The following is a 13,660-nucleotide window of genomic DNA, read 5'->3' as shown; positions in this document are numbered from 1 at the left end:
TCTTTAACACCTTCCACTTATCATTAAAAATAAATAAATAATGGAGGATATGCATTTATTATATTCTTAATTCAATAAATCCTTCAAAAACATTTATTTTCTTTTGATTGGTAAAATTTCACATGGTTCCAAAATCAAAAGAACATATAAAGTCTCACCTCAACCTGTAACACAATCTGCCCACTTATCTCTCAATCCTGACCACTTTTATCAATTGCTGGTGTTTTCTCACTGCACCTTGTTATTTTCTAAAAATATTGTGGGGACCTTTCCATATCAGTATGAAGAGAACGTCCTCATTCTTTTCCATAGTCTCCAGTGGTGTGGGCATACTGTATCTATACCATAACGATACAAGGTTTAAAAAAATGTTTTGTGGGCAGCAGGATGGCTCAGTTGGTTAAAGTGAGCTCTTAACAACAAGGTTGCGGGTTCGATTCCCACATGGGCCAGTGAGCTGCGCCCTCTACAACTAGATTGAAAACAACAGCTTGAGCTCGGCCTGAGCTTGGAGCTGAGGCGCCGGTGAGCAGCCAGTTGGCTCAGTGGTTAGAGCGCGGTGCTCATAATACCAAGGTCGCCAGTTTGAGTCCCACATGGACCAGAGAGAAACAACGGCTTGAGCTTGGAGCTGAGGAGCTGGTTGGCTCCGTGGTGAGAGCGCGGTGCTCATAACACCAAGGTCGCCGGTTCGAGTCCCACATGAGCCAGTGAGCTTCACGCCCTCCACAACTAGACTGAAAAAAAAAACTTAACTTGGAGCTGAGTTGCACCCTCCACAAAACTGCACTGAAAAACAACAAGTCGACATGGAGCTGATGGGTCCTCGAAAAACACAGTTCCTCAATATTCCACCCGCCCCCCCCCCCCCCCCCGGCAAAAAAAGTTTTGTAATGTGAACCCCTGGAAATGACAACTATATCTCTGTGACATGTCCCCATGCCTCAATGTCCTCTGTGTTCCCAGGCTCTTATTTTTATTTTTTAATTGGGATATTGCACTTAATATGAGATCTACTCTCTAAACAAATTTTTAAGTGTACACCATGGTATTGTTAACTATAAGCATAGTATACATATAGCAGATCTCTAGAACTTACTCATATTGCATAACTGAAACTTTACAATAGCATTCATTTCTTTTTTAACATAAGGATTTCAATATGGAAATAAACAATGAAAAAAAACACGTAAAAATAAAGACGGACTAATACTCCATCATATGTACATAACACATCTTATTTATCCATTCATCTGTGGAGGAACACTTTGGGGGCTTCCATATTTCAGTTATTGTGACTAATACTGTTACGAACATGGGTGTACGAATATCTCTTTGAAATCCCGTTTTCACTTATTTTGGGTATACGCCCAAAGTGGAACTGCTGGCAAATATGATAATTCTATGTTTAATTTTTTGAGGAATCGTCCTACTATCTTCCTCTTAAAATTTTAAACATATGTCCAATATATTTTTCTGATTAGATCCATACTTAGGATAGCAATGGTTATAGATGCTTTATACCTTTAGTCATAACTGTCCTACAACTAGTCAAGACACACCTTTTAAATAACTAGTCTTGTTGATGACTGCTGGGGAAAACTGCATGCTGTTCTTCAGTCAACAAACACTTCTTGAACACCTACGACATGCCGGATTCCAACTACATGGGAGGGACATAAAAGAAAATATGGAGTAGTCCTTGTCCTTAAGAAATTCAGGACTAGGAAAGGCGGTAGATACAAAAGTAAATGACCACAATGGCATTAAGTGCTAGAGTATTTTTCTCCCCGCTTCTTCTGCCTCTGACCCCTCACTCTGGTTCAAGCTGTTGTGTCTCAGTCTAGTTGTGTAGGACACAGCTCCCTGGCCCATGCTGGTATTATGAGCCTTGCACCGCCCCCCACCTCCCCGTTGAGGCAGTAAGTTGCTAGTTGTCTGCTCACAGTAGTCGTCACTCACACTGGCCACCCGCCGCTCCTGGCAGCACACGGTAGCCCACGGCAGCACACAGCAGCCCGCAGCAACACATGGCAGCTTATGCCAACCTCTGGTTGCTCATGGCAGCCCAGCTCCAGGGAGAGCTGTTGTTCACAATCTTAGCTATAGAGGGCACAGCTTACTGACCTAGGTGGGAATCGAACTGGCGACCTCAGCGTTAAGAGCACGGCATTCCAACCACCTGAGCCACCGGGCCGGCCCCAGAGTACTTTTAAAAGTGGAAAATTTTATAGTTCTACAGGCTAACGTGGGTGTGAAGACACAGGGGTACTGACACTTTCAAAGAGCCTCACTTTTCTAGAAAATCTCCTCTTCTTTGGGGTAGAAGAGTACCTATTAGGTCTCTCTCTCTTCTTCTCCATCACCAGGTGATCAAGGAGAACTAAGAAAGGAAGAACTCATTTAGCTTTCTTTCGTTCTATCTCCTGAGCAAAGAGAATGTATTTCTTTTATAAATAAAATGTTTAGTTTAAGTGCTTGTTTTATCATTTAAGAATTGCCCATCTTACAATCTTTAGCTATATAAATGTTGAATAACTATGATATACACCTGAAACTAATATAATATTGTATGTTAGCTATATTTTAATTTAAAAATCTTTAAAACAAAGAATTACCCATCTTAGAAACAACCCAAAAGTCCATCAGCAGATGAGTGGATAAAAATGTGGTATGAACAAATGTGGTATATACATACAACGGAATATCATCTGTACTTAAAAAGGTAGGAAATTCGGACATATGCTACAACGTGGATGGACCCTGAACACATTATGTTAAGTGAAATAAGCCAGACACAAAAGGATAAATATTGTATAATTCCTCTTATATCAAGTACTTACAGTCAAATTCACAGAGAGAGAATGAAGAATGCTGGTTGCCAGGGGTTGGGGGAATGGGGCGTTACTGTTCACTGGGTATGGAGTTTCAGCTGAGGAAGATGAATAGTTCTGAAGACGGATGGTAGCAATGGGTGCACAATAATACCACTGTACCCAACACCACTGCACTGTGCACTTCAAATGGTTAAATGGTAATCTTATGTGTATTGTATGACAATAAAAACCAAAACAAACAAAAAGAATTACCAAAAAAACCCAAAAACACAAAATTTTTTAAAAAACGAAGCTTTTTGGTCAAGTAAAATGACAGAATATACCCTATGTTCCTGCTGCTGAGACCACAAGAAGGATCTCTTGGCTATCTCCAAGCCTTCCAGTAACCCTAGTGTATTTACTAAGAATAAAACATCTGGAGTACTTAAAAAAACAAACACACACTTTAATTCACCTGTCTTTAGTTGCATCACTTACCACTTTAGAAGGCAGTTTCTGAAAAAGTTCACTAATGAGACGTCCTGATGGATTTGTGGCTATAACTATGGCTTCAAGAAGCTGCTCCAGGATCTCCTTCAAGTAACCTGGAGAAGACTGGAAGGAGGGCATTAGGAGGAAGCAGAGAGAGGAGAAACAAGTACTTCGTTAGAGACCAAAAATAAATGCTGATATTAAATAGTTTCTAAAATTTTAAAACTCTAAAAAGCAACTTCTAAACAGTATTTATTTTAAGTTTTAAAAATAACACAGATATGCTCTGATGCTAAATGTGGAGGTTTTACTCCCAGAATGAAATATATGAAACTGATGAGGCTCCTTATATATTTCAGTAACTAGATCCCTCAGATCAAGTCCTTTTACTAAACTCTATTCCGGAGTAAGCACTGTAACAGTGAAGTTTAAGTGCCTTATGTGTGAAATGGTGCAAATGCATACCTTTTTTAGGGTCTGAGCAACTGAGACAGAGACAACATGCCCCATGACACGTGGTCATTTCTACATCTCTGTTCACATGTACTGAAGTCTTGGTATTCTGGTAGCATAACCACGTATGTAAAGTGGAAGCTATATACTTTAAACCATGGGGTGCTCTGCCACATCTAACAACAGATTTCAAGTTTTATCAAAACTGAACGGAAATTAAATCAATTGCTGTACATCACTCTGCTCTCCAGACTGGTTGGCTTATTCCTCTACCTTAGTCATTGTTTCAACATGGGAAAGTACATGCCTCAAAAAGTACTTGGCCGGGGGAGTTTGAGCCTGAAGCCATTTTCTGCAGTGAGCAACGGGATGCCTCAATTAAGGTTTACATTAAATGGTACTTCAAATCCAAACCATGTTTTGTGTATATAAAATAAAGATTAACAGTTATTTCTGGTTTAAATCATTAAAGCATAGTACTTTTGTCCTAATTCAACAGAAGATCTTTTTATTTAGTATAGTCTCAATATTAAGGTCCAACATTAACTCCACAGAGAGGGCACTAATATTTCTTGTGCCTAGCACAGTGTCTGGCAAAAACAGACATATAATACATATTTAACACATGGAATGTGATTAGCTGAGTCCCCAACCATGTAAGCTTAGAACCACATGACACTGATGAAAGCAGATTAATATATCCATGGTTAAGTCACTTACTTCCTGACTAAAACATGGTACCAGAGTTAGCTTCAAAAAGAAGAGTTACTTTCTACAGCCAAGATTCCTCTCCTCCCAACCCTACCAGCTACTTTGGAAACATCTGTTGCAAGTAACAAAGGGAGCAGGGTATGTGAATGAATTCATACAACCCATTTCCATAATTGGGAAAACGCCAAGAAAATCACTTCTTAATTTAGAAATGAGAAGCTTGAAAATTCCCCCTCTTCACAAGAACCTTAGGGCCAGAAAGCAGCTTGGGAGGTATAAATATGAACGTGTAAGATCCTTCCAATTTCTTACCAAAATAAACACAAGTAACTCCTAAACATAGGCATTTTCATTTTTGACTAGAATCCTGGAATCCTATAATAAGGCTGAGCCTTTTGTAGATAATAAATGTTGTGCCCAAGAAAACATGAGTTAAGTTGTTGCCCCTACATTAAAATCAGAGTAAAATTCCAGTGAATCCCTAGTTAATGCTTTTTGCCTAATTCCAATCATTTAATTTTTAGAAGGACATTGATAAGATGCCTAGGAACTAGATTTTGAGACTCCAAGAAGTTATGTTTTGAGAAATTCACCCACCACTGCTTCTGTGTTAAAGTTTCAGCAAAAGGCCTATCTAGGTAACTTGGGAAAGACAGGCCAAGCTCTGCTTTGGGTGTCTTACTATTTAGCCACAGAAGAAAGGTGTCATTCTGTTTACTATTCTTTTTCCTCTTTTTAAGCATGTGTGTTCATTCAGCATGAATCTGTCAGTACCTACAAGTCAGACACAGTCTAGATGCCAGGAATAGGTGAACAAGGTGATATCTTTTGTGGACTACCATTCTACCTGGGGAAGACAGAAAGTAAACATGTAATCTAATCAACAAAGTTATTTCACATATAGTGATAAAAACTGAAGACCCTAGAACAGAGTGATGTGATGACAGAAAAGGAGGAGTGTGGAGCAAACAATTTAGGTAAGTTGGTCAGGTAAGTCCTCTCACAACTGACATTATTTTAAGTGATGTCAGAATAATGAAAAGAGCCAGTAACATGAAGAGCTAAAGGAAGCATGTTCTAAGCAGAAGTAAGAGCAACTGCAAAATTGCTGAGGTAGGAACACACTTGGCATGTTCTAGCAATAGTACTCAGTCTAAGCCTACAAAAGTATTCCTAACTAAGGTGATTCTATTGACTCTCCAACTTTTAATGACAGCACTGCCTACTCTTACATGATATCTCAATCTAGGAATATTGGATCCATCCTTGATAATATGAAGATTCTCTTAACTAAGCAGGAAATATGTATTAATATAAAAACCAGCACACATGGGACACATTGTCCAGTATGTCTTAGGGTCTCTTGTAATTGCAGTGGGGTTCTCTGGCTGTGCACCTTTGCTCTCCCACTTACTAATAGAGATGTATAGAAAGCCCAGCTGCCCACAGCAGCCCAAAGGCAATCACTGGGGCTTCGTCCACTTTCCAGTAGCCCATTTACCACCTGTTCCAGCTGCAGACTTACTCCTTCAGTCACTGTGCCTTGATTGTCTTGCCCATCTTCATCATCATCTTCGTCATCTGCTTCTCCTTTCTGAACAAATTCATTTCTTGTTCGAAGGTACAGATCCCAGAGTTTGCAAGCAGCTTTATATTCAGGAGAATCCGGCTGTACATTAGCAAAAAGAGGAAAAAATATCACTTTAGTATTTTATTGTAAATCACTTACTACTTTTAAAGCACCCTGTTTGAGCAGACTGGTATTCTAAGACATAACTTTGAAAACTCTATTATAAATTTTAAAATCTTTGATTAAAAAATACATGGGCCTCGATTTCTCTTCTGAAATAATAAATATGTTTTAAAGGGATTCTGAAATCAAATTAATTTATTTATGTGTGCCCTGTCTCATTACAGAAAGACTTGAAGCAGAAGAAATAATTTGCTAAATTAAGACTATTACTAAGACAGACAATTTAAAGGATAAGACCTGGTACAGCCACTATGCAACAGTATAGATTCCTCAAAAATTAAAAATAGATCTATCACACGACCCAGCAATTCCACTTCTGTGTATTTATTTGAAGAAAATGAAAATGCTAATTCAAAAAGATATATGCACCCCTCTGCTCACCACAGCATTATTTACAATAGCCAAGATACGGAAATGGAAGCAACCTAGGTATCCATCAATAGATGAATGGATAAAGAAGATGCAGTGTGTAGACACACACACACACACACACACACACACAGAGGAATATTACACAGCCATAAAAGAGAATGAAATGGTGCCATTTGCAACAACATGGATGGACCTAGATAGAGAGTATTATGCTAAGTGAAATAGGTCAGAGAAAGACAAATACCATATGGTTTCATTCATATATGGAATCTAAAAAACCAAAACAAATAAACAAAATAAAAACAGACTCATAGAAAGAGACCAAAGGGATGGTTATTAGAGGTGCGGGGGTAGGAAGATAGGTGAAAAAGATGAAGGGGAATATAATCAATAATATTGTGACAAGTTTGCACACTGACAGATGATTACTAGTAGGGTGATCACATTACAAGGTATGGAGATATCAAGTCACTATATTGTACACTTGAAACTAATATATCATGCTGTATACCAACTACACTTAAAAAAAATAAAGGATAAAACCCAATTTAAAGGAATACGTCAAAAGGATAGAATCTAATGATTGTTCTGATATCATTTCCATTTTTAAAAGTATTTAATACCTTATTTGACGATTTCTTTTCCTGTAGTGGGAATGAACTCTAACTAAAACTTCCCAGTAAAACCAATGCTGGATGCAACATTAAAAAACAAAAACCCAATAAAACTATAAAATGCATCCATATGTTGTCAATAAGGAGTAAGCAATGCTCACAAAAGCAGGAATAGAGTAAAAGTGGGAACCCAAATGAGCAAGGAGAACACTGAAGCCTATGTTCATCTTGGTGGCATTTGTAAGACAAGATAAACCTCAACTTTTCAAGACGCCTCGAGCATGCAAAGACAAGAAACAAAGGCCAGCTTCCACCAGATACACTGATAAATTTTAGTATATTAAAATTAAAAACTTCAGTTCATTCAAGACCCATAAAAAGTGAGAAAAACACAGTGGAAGAAGATATGTGCAACACATATAACCGGAAAAAAAAAGATTAGTACCTAGAACATATAAAAATTTCTAGAAATAAATATAACGACAAACCACTCAAGAAATGGGTAACAGATTTGAGCAGACACAGAAGAAAACTAGTTCATAATCGTATGAATGTTCAATCTCTTTACTAATAAAAGAAATGCAAACTCACACCACCAAATGAGAAACCACTATTCACCTACCAGATTAATAAATCTGAAAAAGCCAGGCAATTGTTAAATTGGATACCTTCCAAATATGCTTTCTTACCTTATAATAGGCCTTTGCATTGTTAAAAAGAAGTTGGAAATCAGCAGTCAGCAGATTAACATCATCATATTCTTCCATTTTTAGTTTCTGTTGGATTTTCATCAAGTCAATTGGCTGAGAAACAACTTCGTAATAGTCTGGTTGATTTCTGTTACGATTTAAAAAAATTAATCCAAAGCCTACAAAAACTTGTATTTCAAACTATCTACGGTAATGTCCAAAATTGCAAGTGACCGAACATACTAGACTTACTGCCATTACTAGAACTAAAAGGGACATATACTATATGATTCCACTTAAGAGGACTCTAAAGTGGTCAAATTCATTAAAACAGAAAGTGTAATGCGGGTTGCCCACGGTTAGGGGAAAGAGAGAAATGGGGTGTTGCTTAATGGGTATCGAATTTCAATTTGCAATATGAAAAAATTCTGAAGATCTGTTATACAACAATGTGAACACACTTAGCACTTACTAAACTGTACACTTAAGATGGTTAAGATTGTAAATTTTATCTATTGTATTTTTTACAATTAAAAAAATTTTTTAAGTATACTTTACCACATCTTGACTGCAAAAACAAATCAGACCCTAGTATCACTTAAACCATTCCTTTCAAAAGAAAACTCAGTTACCTAACATTTTAAACACAGACCCAAGACCAAATTCCTCCCACTCACCTTCCAACTCACCTTCGCTTCGGTGCCCGAATGAAGAGCTCACAGAGGAGCCTGCCCTGTTCATCCTTATAGTCTCGGATGGTGTTGTAGAGTTCATGGCACACAGCAATCTACACACAACAACAAAGGAAAATCACCAGAAAAGTGAGCAGAAAACCAGTGTGGGCATATGGATTATCTTTAATTAAAACATACCCATAAAAGGCAAGGAGAAAAGAAAAAGGACAAATCCCCAAATTCCGACGTGGAACCCAAGACGGAAATATGCTGACAGCATCTCTATGAAAATAATTTAACTGAGAAATTTTTGGTATCTTTCATTAGATTTATGCTACTGGTAACTTCTTCTTTTAAACTAAATCAGTTAATACCACTCTCTTGCTTAAAATCACCCAACAAAGGGGCTTCGTATTACTCAGAGAATAAAATCTAAACTCCTAACATTGCCCACAGAGTACGGAGGGTAACTACATACCCTGGTTGGGCACTTTGCCAGTCTCCTCCTCCCTCTTGACCATCTCTCTGTAATTGCCACACACCAAACCCATTCCTGACCCAGCCCCTCTGCCTGGAACATTCTTCCCAAGCGCTCTGCAGGGCTGGTGCCTTCTCATCACAGAGAAACCTTTCCTAAGATTTGGGTCCAAACAGCCTGAATCACCCCAAATTTTCTTCTTAGCGCTTATCACCAGCTGAGAGCACTTTATTATTATTTATCTGTTCACCTGTTTACATTCTGCTTCCCTCCACACTGGAATCTAAGCTCCATGTGAAAAATTGGCTTGTCTTACACATGGCTACATCTTAGTCACCAGAACAGTGCTTGGCACGTGACAAGCACAGTTATTTGAGTGAACATATAATGTGACATACTAATACTCCTTATTCTTTCATAATATTATAGTATTACTGTAATACTTTTGGCTAAATATACACTTTTCATACAAGAAAGCTTAAGAATTATCAATCCAGAGGGAAAAGAAATGGAAAAGCCTTGAATCTTAACTGCTTATCATTAAAGGAAGGGTAGGGAATCAGAGGAAAAGCAGGCAGAAACTGTGTGATGCAAGTCACTCACAGGGTCTACCGTTGGAAGATTGGAAAGTCTCCTCCTTTTCCTGCTTGGGCCAGGTGTGGACACAGAATGGTGCCCGTCATCGAAGTCCCCACTGACGCTACTGGAAGGGGAGGTAGCTCTTCTTCTCTTGGAACCCATGGAATCCAACTTCTTCTGTAAGAAATAATTATCCATGTTCTTATATTTTAGACTCTGCCACCAAGCCCTCAGCTGGCCACCTAAAATCAAGTTTCTGGTTCACTCAGGAGGATATATTAACTGTTGCAAACATACTTGACTAACTATAAGTTTTTTCAATAGAAGTCCTGGACTTCGTTGCTTTAGTCTCTAAGTTAACCAGAATGCTACATTTCAACTTGTATGGAACAAATTCAGCAAAAATGTGCTCATTTGTATCACCAATTTTGAATGACTCAACCACTTTAGGCCCCAAAATTACCCTGGACTGGAGTTTGAAAACCCATGTGTAGTGATACACCGTTGTGCTGGAGCTTCACCCAGGTACAGCCAGTCAGCTCACCTGTTTTCCCCAGTGTGTCTTATAATTACGATCATTTTCTAGGTGGGCCATGACATGGTAAAGAATAGGAAGCTGTGCCTGAGGCAAATGAGTTAAACAAAAAGGTCAGGGGACGATTAATCTTCTAGCATTTTAGATGCACACTAAAATTAACATTCTGAAAATGAATTTTCTCCACTCATTAAAGAAGGATCCACAAGACATACCCTTGGAAAAAACTTAATGTGACTTGCCATATCTATGCCAAAGTAGCAAAACTGTGCTTTGAAACTTTCCTGTCAACCCAAACTAACTTGCTTTTCAGCTATATGAAGTACTCCATCCAGTGAATTCTGAGATCATAGCTTTTCAGTTTAGCAGATGATCTGGAAGAGGACCTCAAAGGTGAGCTTCTAGGTCCTGCCTGGTTTTTTAGAAACTCACAAATATCTCTCAGTTTCAGGCAGGCTGCTGAGTAACTAATCTTAACTTCACAAACATACACATTTGACCATAGCACAGGAAATGTAATCATTGAAATGATCTGTTACAGCTAGAGGGAAAAGGTGTCTACTGGAAGGTCCTACAACATTTATACAATTTCACAACAGTATCAAACAGTATGTTGTGATTTCAAAGGTCTTTCTGTAAAGCTAAAAGAAAAAATTGATCTCAGTTTCACTCATCAACATTCAATTTTAGGAAACTAAGACACCCACAGCTGAAAGAATAGGTTGCCAGTAGTAGGGAGAAAAAAATTGGGGATCTCCAGGGAATGAAAGCAGGAACAAAACAAACCAACAAATAAACAATCCTGGTATCCAACGAAGAAACAACAAAGAATCTCCTCTCTTCCTTCAATAGTCCATACGGTATTTAAAAAGAGCCCACCATGACGATGTTCCTTCCTCTAGGCTTTGGTTTGTTATACAGTGTATTAGTTTGCAATTGGCTATAACTAGCTAAAAACTTCAAAGGGCTTAGGCTAAGGACAGCCATAGTTTGTTATTGTTTTATTTATAAAAGGCTAACTGGTCTCAATTCATTAAGATGAAGAAACTAAGGAGCAATCCTTTATAAACAATCTATGACAAGGACACAAGTGAATTTGATGAACATGAGAGGCAATCTTTATGGAAAGGATAACAAAATTTAAGAAAGGTGGAAGGGAAAAGGCAAGGAAGGACAGAAAAGGGAAAAGGTGTAGATGATCAGTAATTTACCAGCTTTACCAGAGCACAACCAGCGCCTCGAAAAGCCAGTCTCCTCATTATGTCTGAAGGCCAAGTGAAGCCAGTGGGAGAAGGCAGGGCTTTAGAAGTGCTGATTCAGTGATAATATATTCAAAACTGAAAGAGAAGAACAAGACAGAAAAGGGGAAATAAAAAAGAAGAGTCAGAAGGAGTAAAAATGAGTACGAATAGACAGAAAACATTCAAGGAGAACTGCTACGGAAAGATAAAAGAACTGGAGAAAACAGGCATATCAGTTTTTTTGTGCCAATGAAACAAACTGCTGCAAAGGCTCAGGCATTAAAAGTACCTGATATTTCTTCCATTTTAAAACCAAATGCTTGTGCTTAAAGAGGTCTCACTGAGGTTCCCCTTTACTCACAAGGAATGACTGTCAATTCCATGAATGAAGCATGCCTGCCCAAATGCCCCCTAGTCAGTAAGAGCAGAGTTCAATCACAGAGCTGGAATGGAGAGTGAACACATGTGGAAGGCTCACATGTGACACCAAGGGTTGGCAAGCTGGAACAAACAGAGAATGGGTTCAGGTGAGCAGAGTATGGAAAACTCCACCCTGCCCAAAAAAAAAAATTTTTTTCAGAGAAAGGCATTTCTTTTCAAAAGTCCTATCAGCATTGGGAAGATACCACGTACAAGTTTAGGGAAGTTAAAAACAAAACAAACAAAAAACTTCAACCATTTTGACAGGTCAAAATTACTTTTATAAATAATCCGCTGAAAATCAAGAGACAAAAAAATATAAATCATTGGTATATGCATACTTTAAACCATACAATATCCAAACCTCCTTGAATCATTAATTTACTTTGGTAAGTAAAGAAAAAGATGCAACTTAAGGATAATTTTCAAATTTTTTTTTATCCAAAGGACACATTTTAAAATACATTTTGGAAGTTTGGCAAGACAGGCAATGTGGTCAGTTGGGTGGGAGGAGCAACAGGACCTGAATTCAGAAGACAAGAATCCCAGTTTTTCCACCTCTAATTATCTGTTTGATGTTGCTTGAGTCACAACCGCAGATCTGTTTATTCATTTCTAATATGAGAACAGTAAAGTGTACATATCTCCCTTGGATTGTTATGACAATGAAATGCATGTGAAATCACTTTGGAACTTCAAAGCACAACAAAAATGTTAAGTTTCAACTTTAGGAGTACATGCTCCGTGGGCACAGGAAAAGAATTTTATTTATTTTGCAGCCCTGGTTATAGAATAATATTTGGTATAGTTTGGGTGATCAATTTGTTTTTAATAAAGGTATTAAAAGTGCACTTACATGGGACATTGAAAAAAGTTTGTGTAATTTAAAAAGCCTGGTAGCACCCGTCAGCAATCCTTTTTCTATGAAGCGGAAAGAAATAGATTCTGAAGCTGGATAACAAATTTTAAAATGGCATTATGTTCACAAGTCCAAAGTCTGACAACCAACGATAAACTAAAGAACAACTTCATAATGTGTAACTGGGAAAATAGTTACTCAGTATAGACAAATGGTATATTTTGACAGTTTATAAACTTTTAGTACTCTGCTGTATTTCTAGTGACACAATTACTGTAAACACGTGCTTACAACAAAAGTTGTAGAAAACACGATCCAAAGAAAAAACAATCACTTATAATAATCCTACTTCTCCGAGGAAAAAACACACTTTATCTTTGGCGTTCACAGCATTCAGTATTTATTCTATGCCTTAGTTGCTCTTTTTTTGTGTTAAACAAAAGCATTAACAAACCATGTGTGTTATTTTGCAGCTTGTGGTTTAACTTAAGGAAGATTCTTCCAAGTCAACATTCTTCTACATGACATCTGATGGCTCGATAGTTGTCTAACGTCCCCAAATAGATATATCACAACTTCCTAATCTTGGGAATTTGGGTACAATATTAATATCTGAGGAATTCTGTGCACTCCCAAAGCCAAAGAAAGTGGTCAAGGCCCTTTCATTTATCCATACATAAATCTGTTACTGTTTTAATTTGAAACCCTTCTCTAAAAGATGCTTTCCAATCTTCCTTTGGATTTTAAAATATAAGCAATCTGCTAACAAGTATTACAGCAAAAATTACACTACTTTCTTATACTACTTGTATTGAGTTCGATTCGCTTCTGATATTTGGGAAAGAGTGCACTGCTAAATGGAAAAAGAGAAAAAAAACACCTAAAAATCATTTTTTGAGGAGCCCTCGTTTGTTGGAGAATAAGTTAACAAAAATGCTTTACTCCAACACGTTTCTATAATTGTGATAATAATT

The 13,660-nt window shown here is 37.7% G+C and overlaps 1 protein-coding gene across 22 annotated transcripts in view; it reads right to left on the bottom strand.

Annotated features, from left to right (window-relative positions):
* PBRM1 (polybromo 1) overlaps window positions 1-13,660 on the bottom strand; it is a 95,082-nt gene that overhangs the window by 80,515 nt on the left and 907 nt on the right. For 8 of the 22 annotated variants that reach the window (XM_081073345.1, XM_081073366.1, XM_081073346.1 and 5 more), the window contains exons 2-7: window positions 11,378-11,503; window positions 9,656-9,808; window positions 8,590-8,687; window positions 7,901-8,048; window positions 5,998-6,141; window positions 3,315-3,431 (exon numbers count right to left, since the gene is read on the bottom strand). In XM_081073345.1, coding sequence (XP_080929471.1) covers window positions 3,315-3,431; window positions 5,998-6,141; window positions 7,901-8,048; window positions 8,590-8,687; window positions 9,656-9,808; window positions 11,378-11,425 — 708 coding nt within the window. In that variant the 5' untranslated portion in view covers window positions 11,426-11,503. The remainder of the gene's footprint in view (window positions 1-3,314; window positions 3,432-5,997; window positions 6,142-7,900; window positions 8,049-8,589; window positions 8,688-9,655; window positions 9,809-11,377; window positions 11,504-13,660) is intronic. The other 14 variants (XM_081073360.1, XM_081073347.1, XM_081073348.1 and 11 more) reach the window with 4 other exon arrangements.

Source organism: Rhinolophus hipposideros, assembly GCF_964194185.1.
Source record: "Rhinolophus hipposideros genome assembly, chromosome: 14".
Taxonomy (NCBI): domain Eukaryota; kingdom Metazoa; phylum Chordata; class Mammalia; order Chiroptera; family Rhinolophidae; genus Rhinolophus; species Rhinolophus hipposideros.
This window is presented reverse-complemented; position numbering and strand designations above follow the sequence as displayed.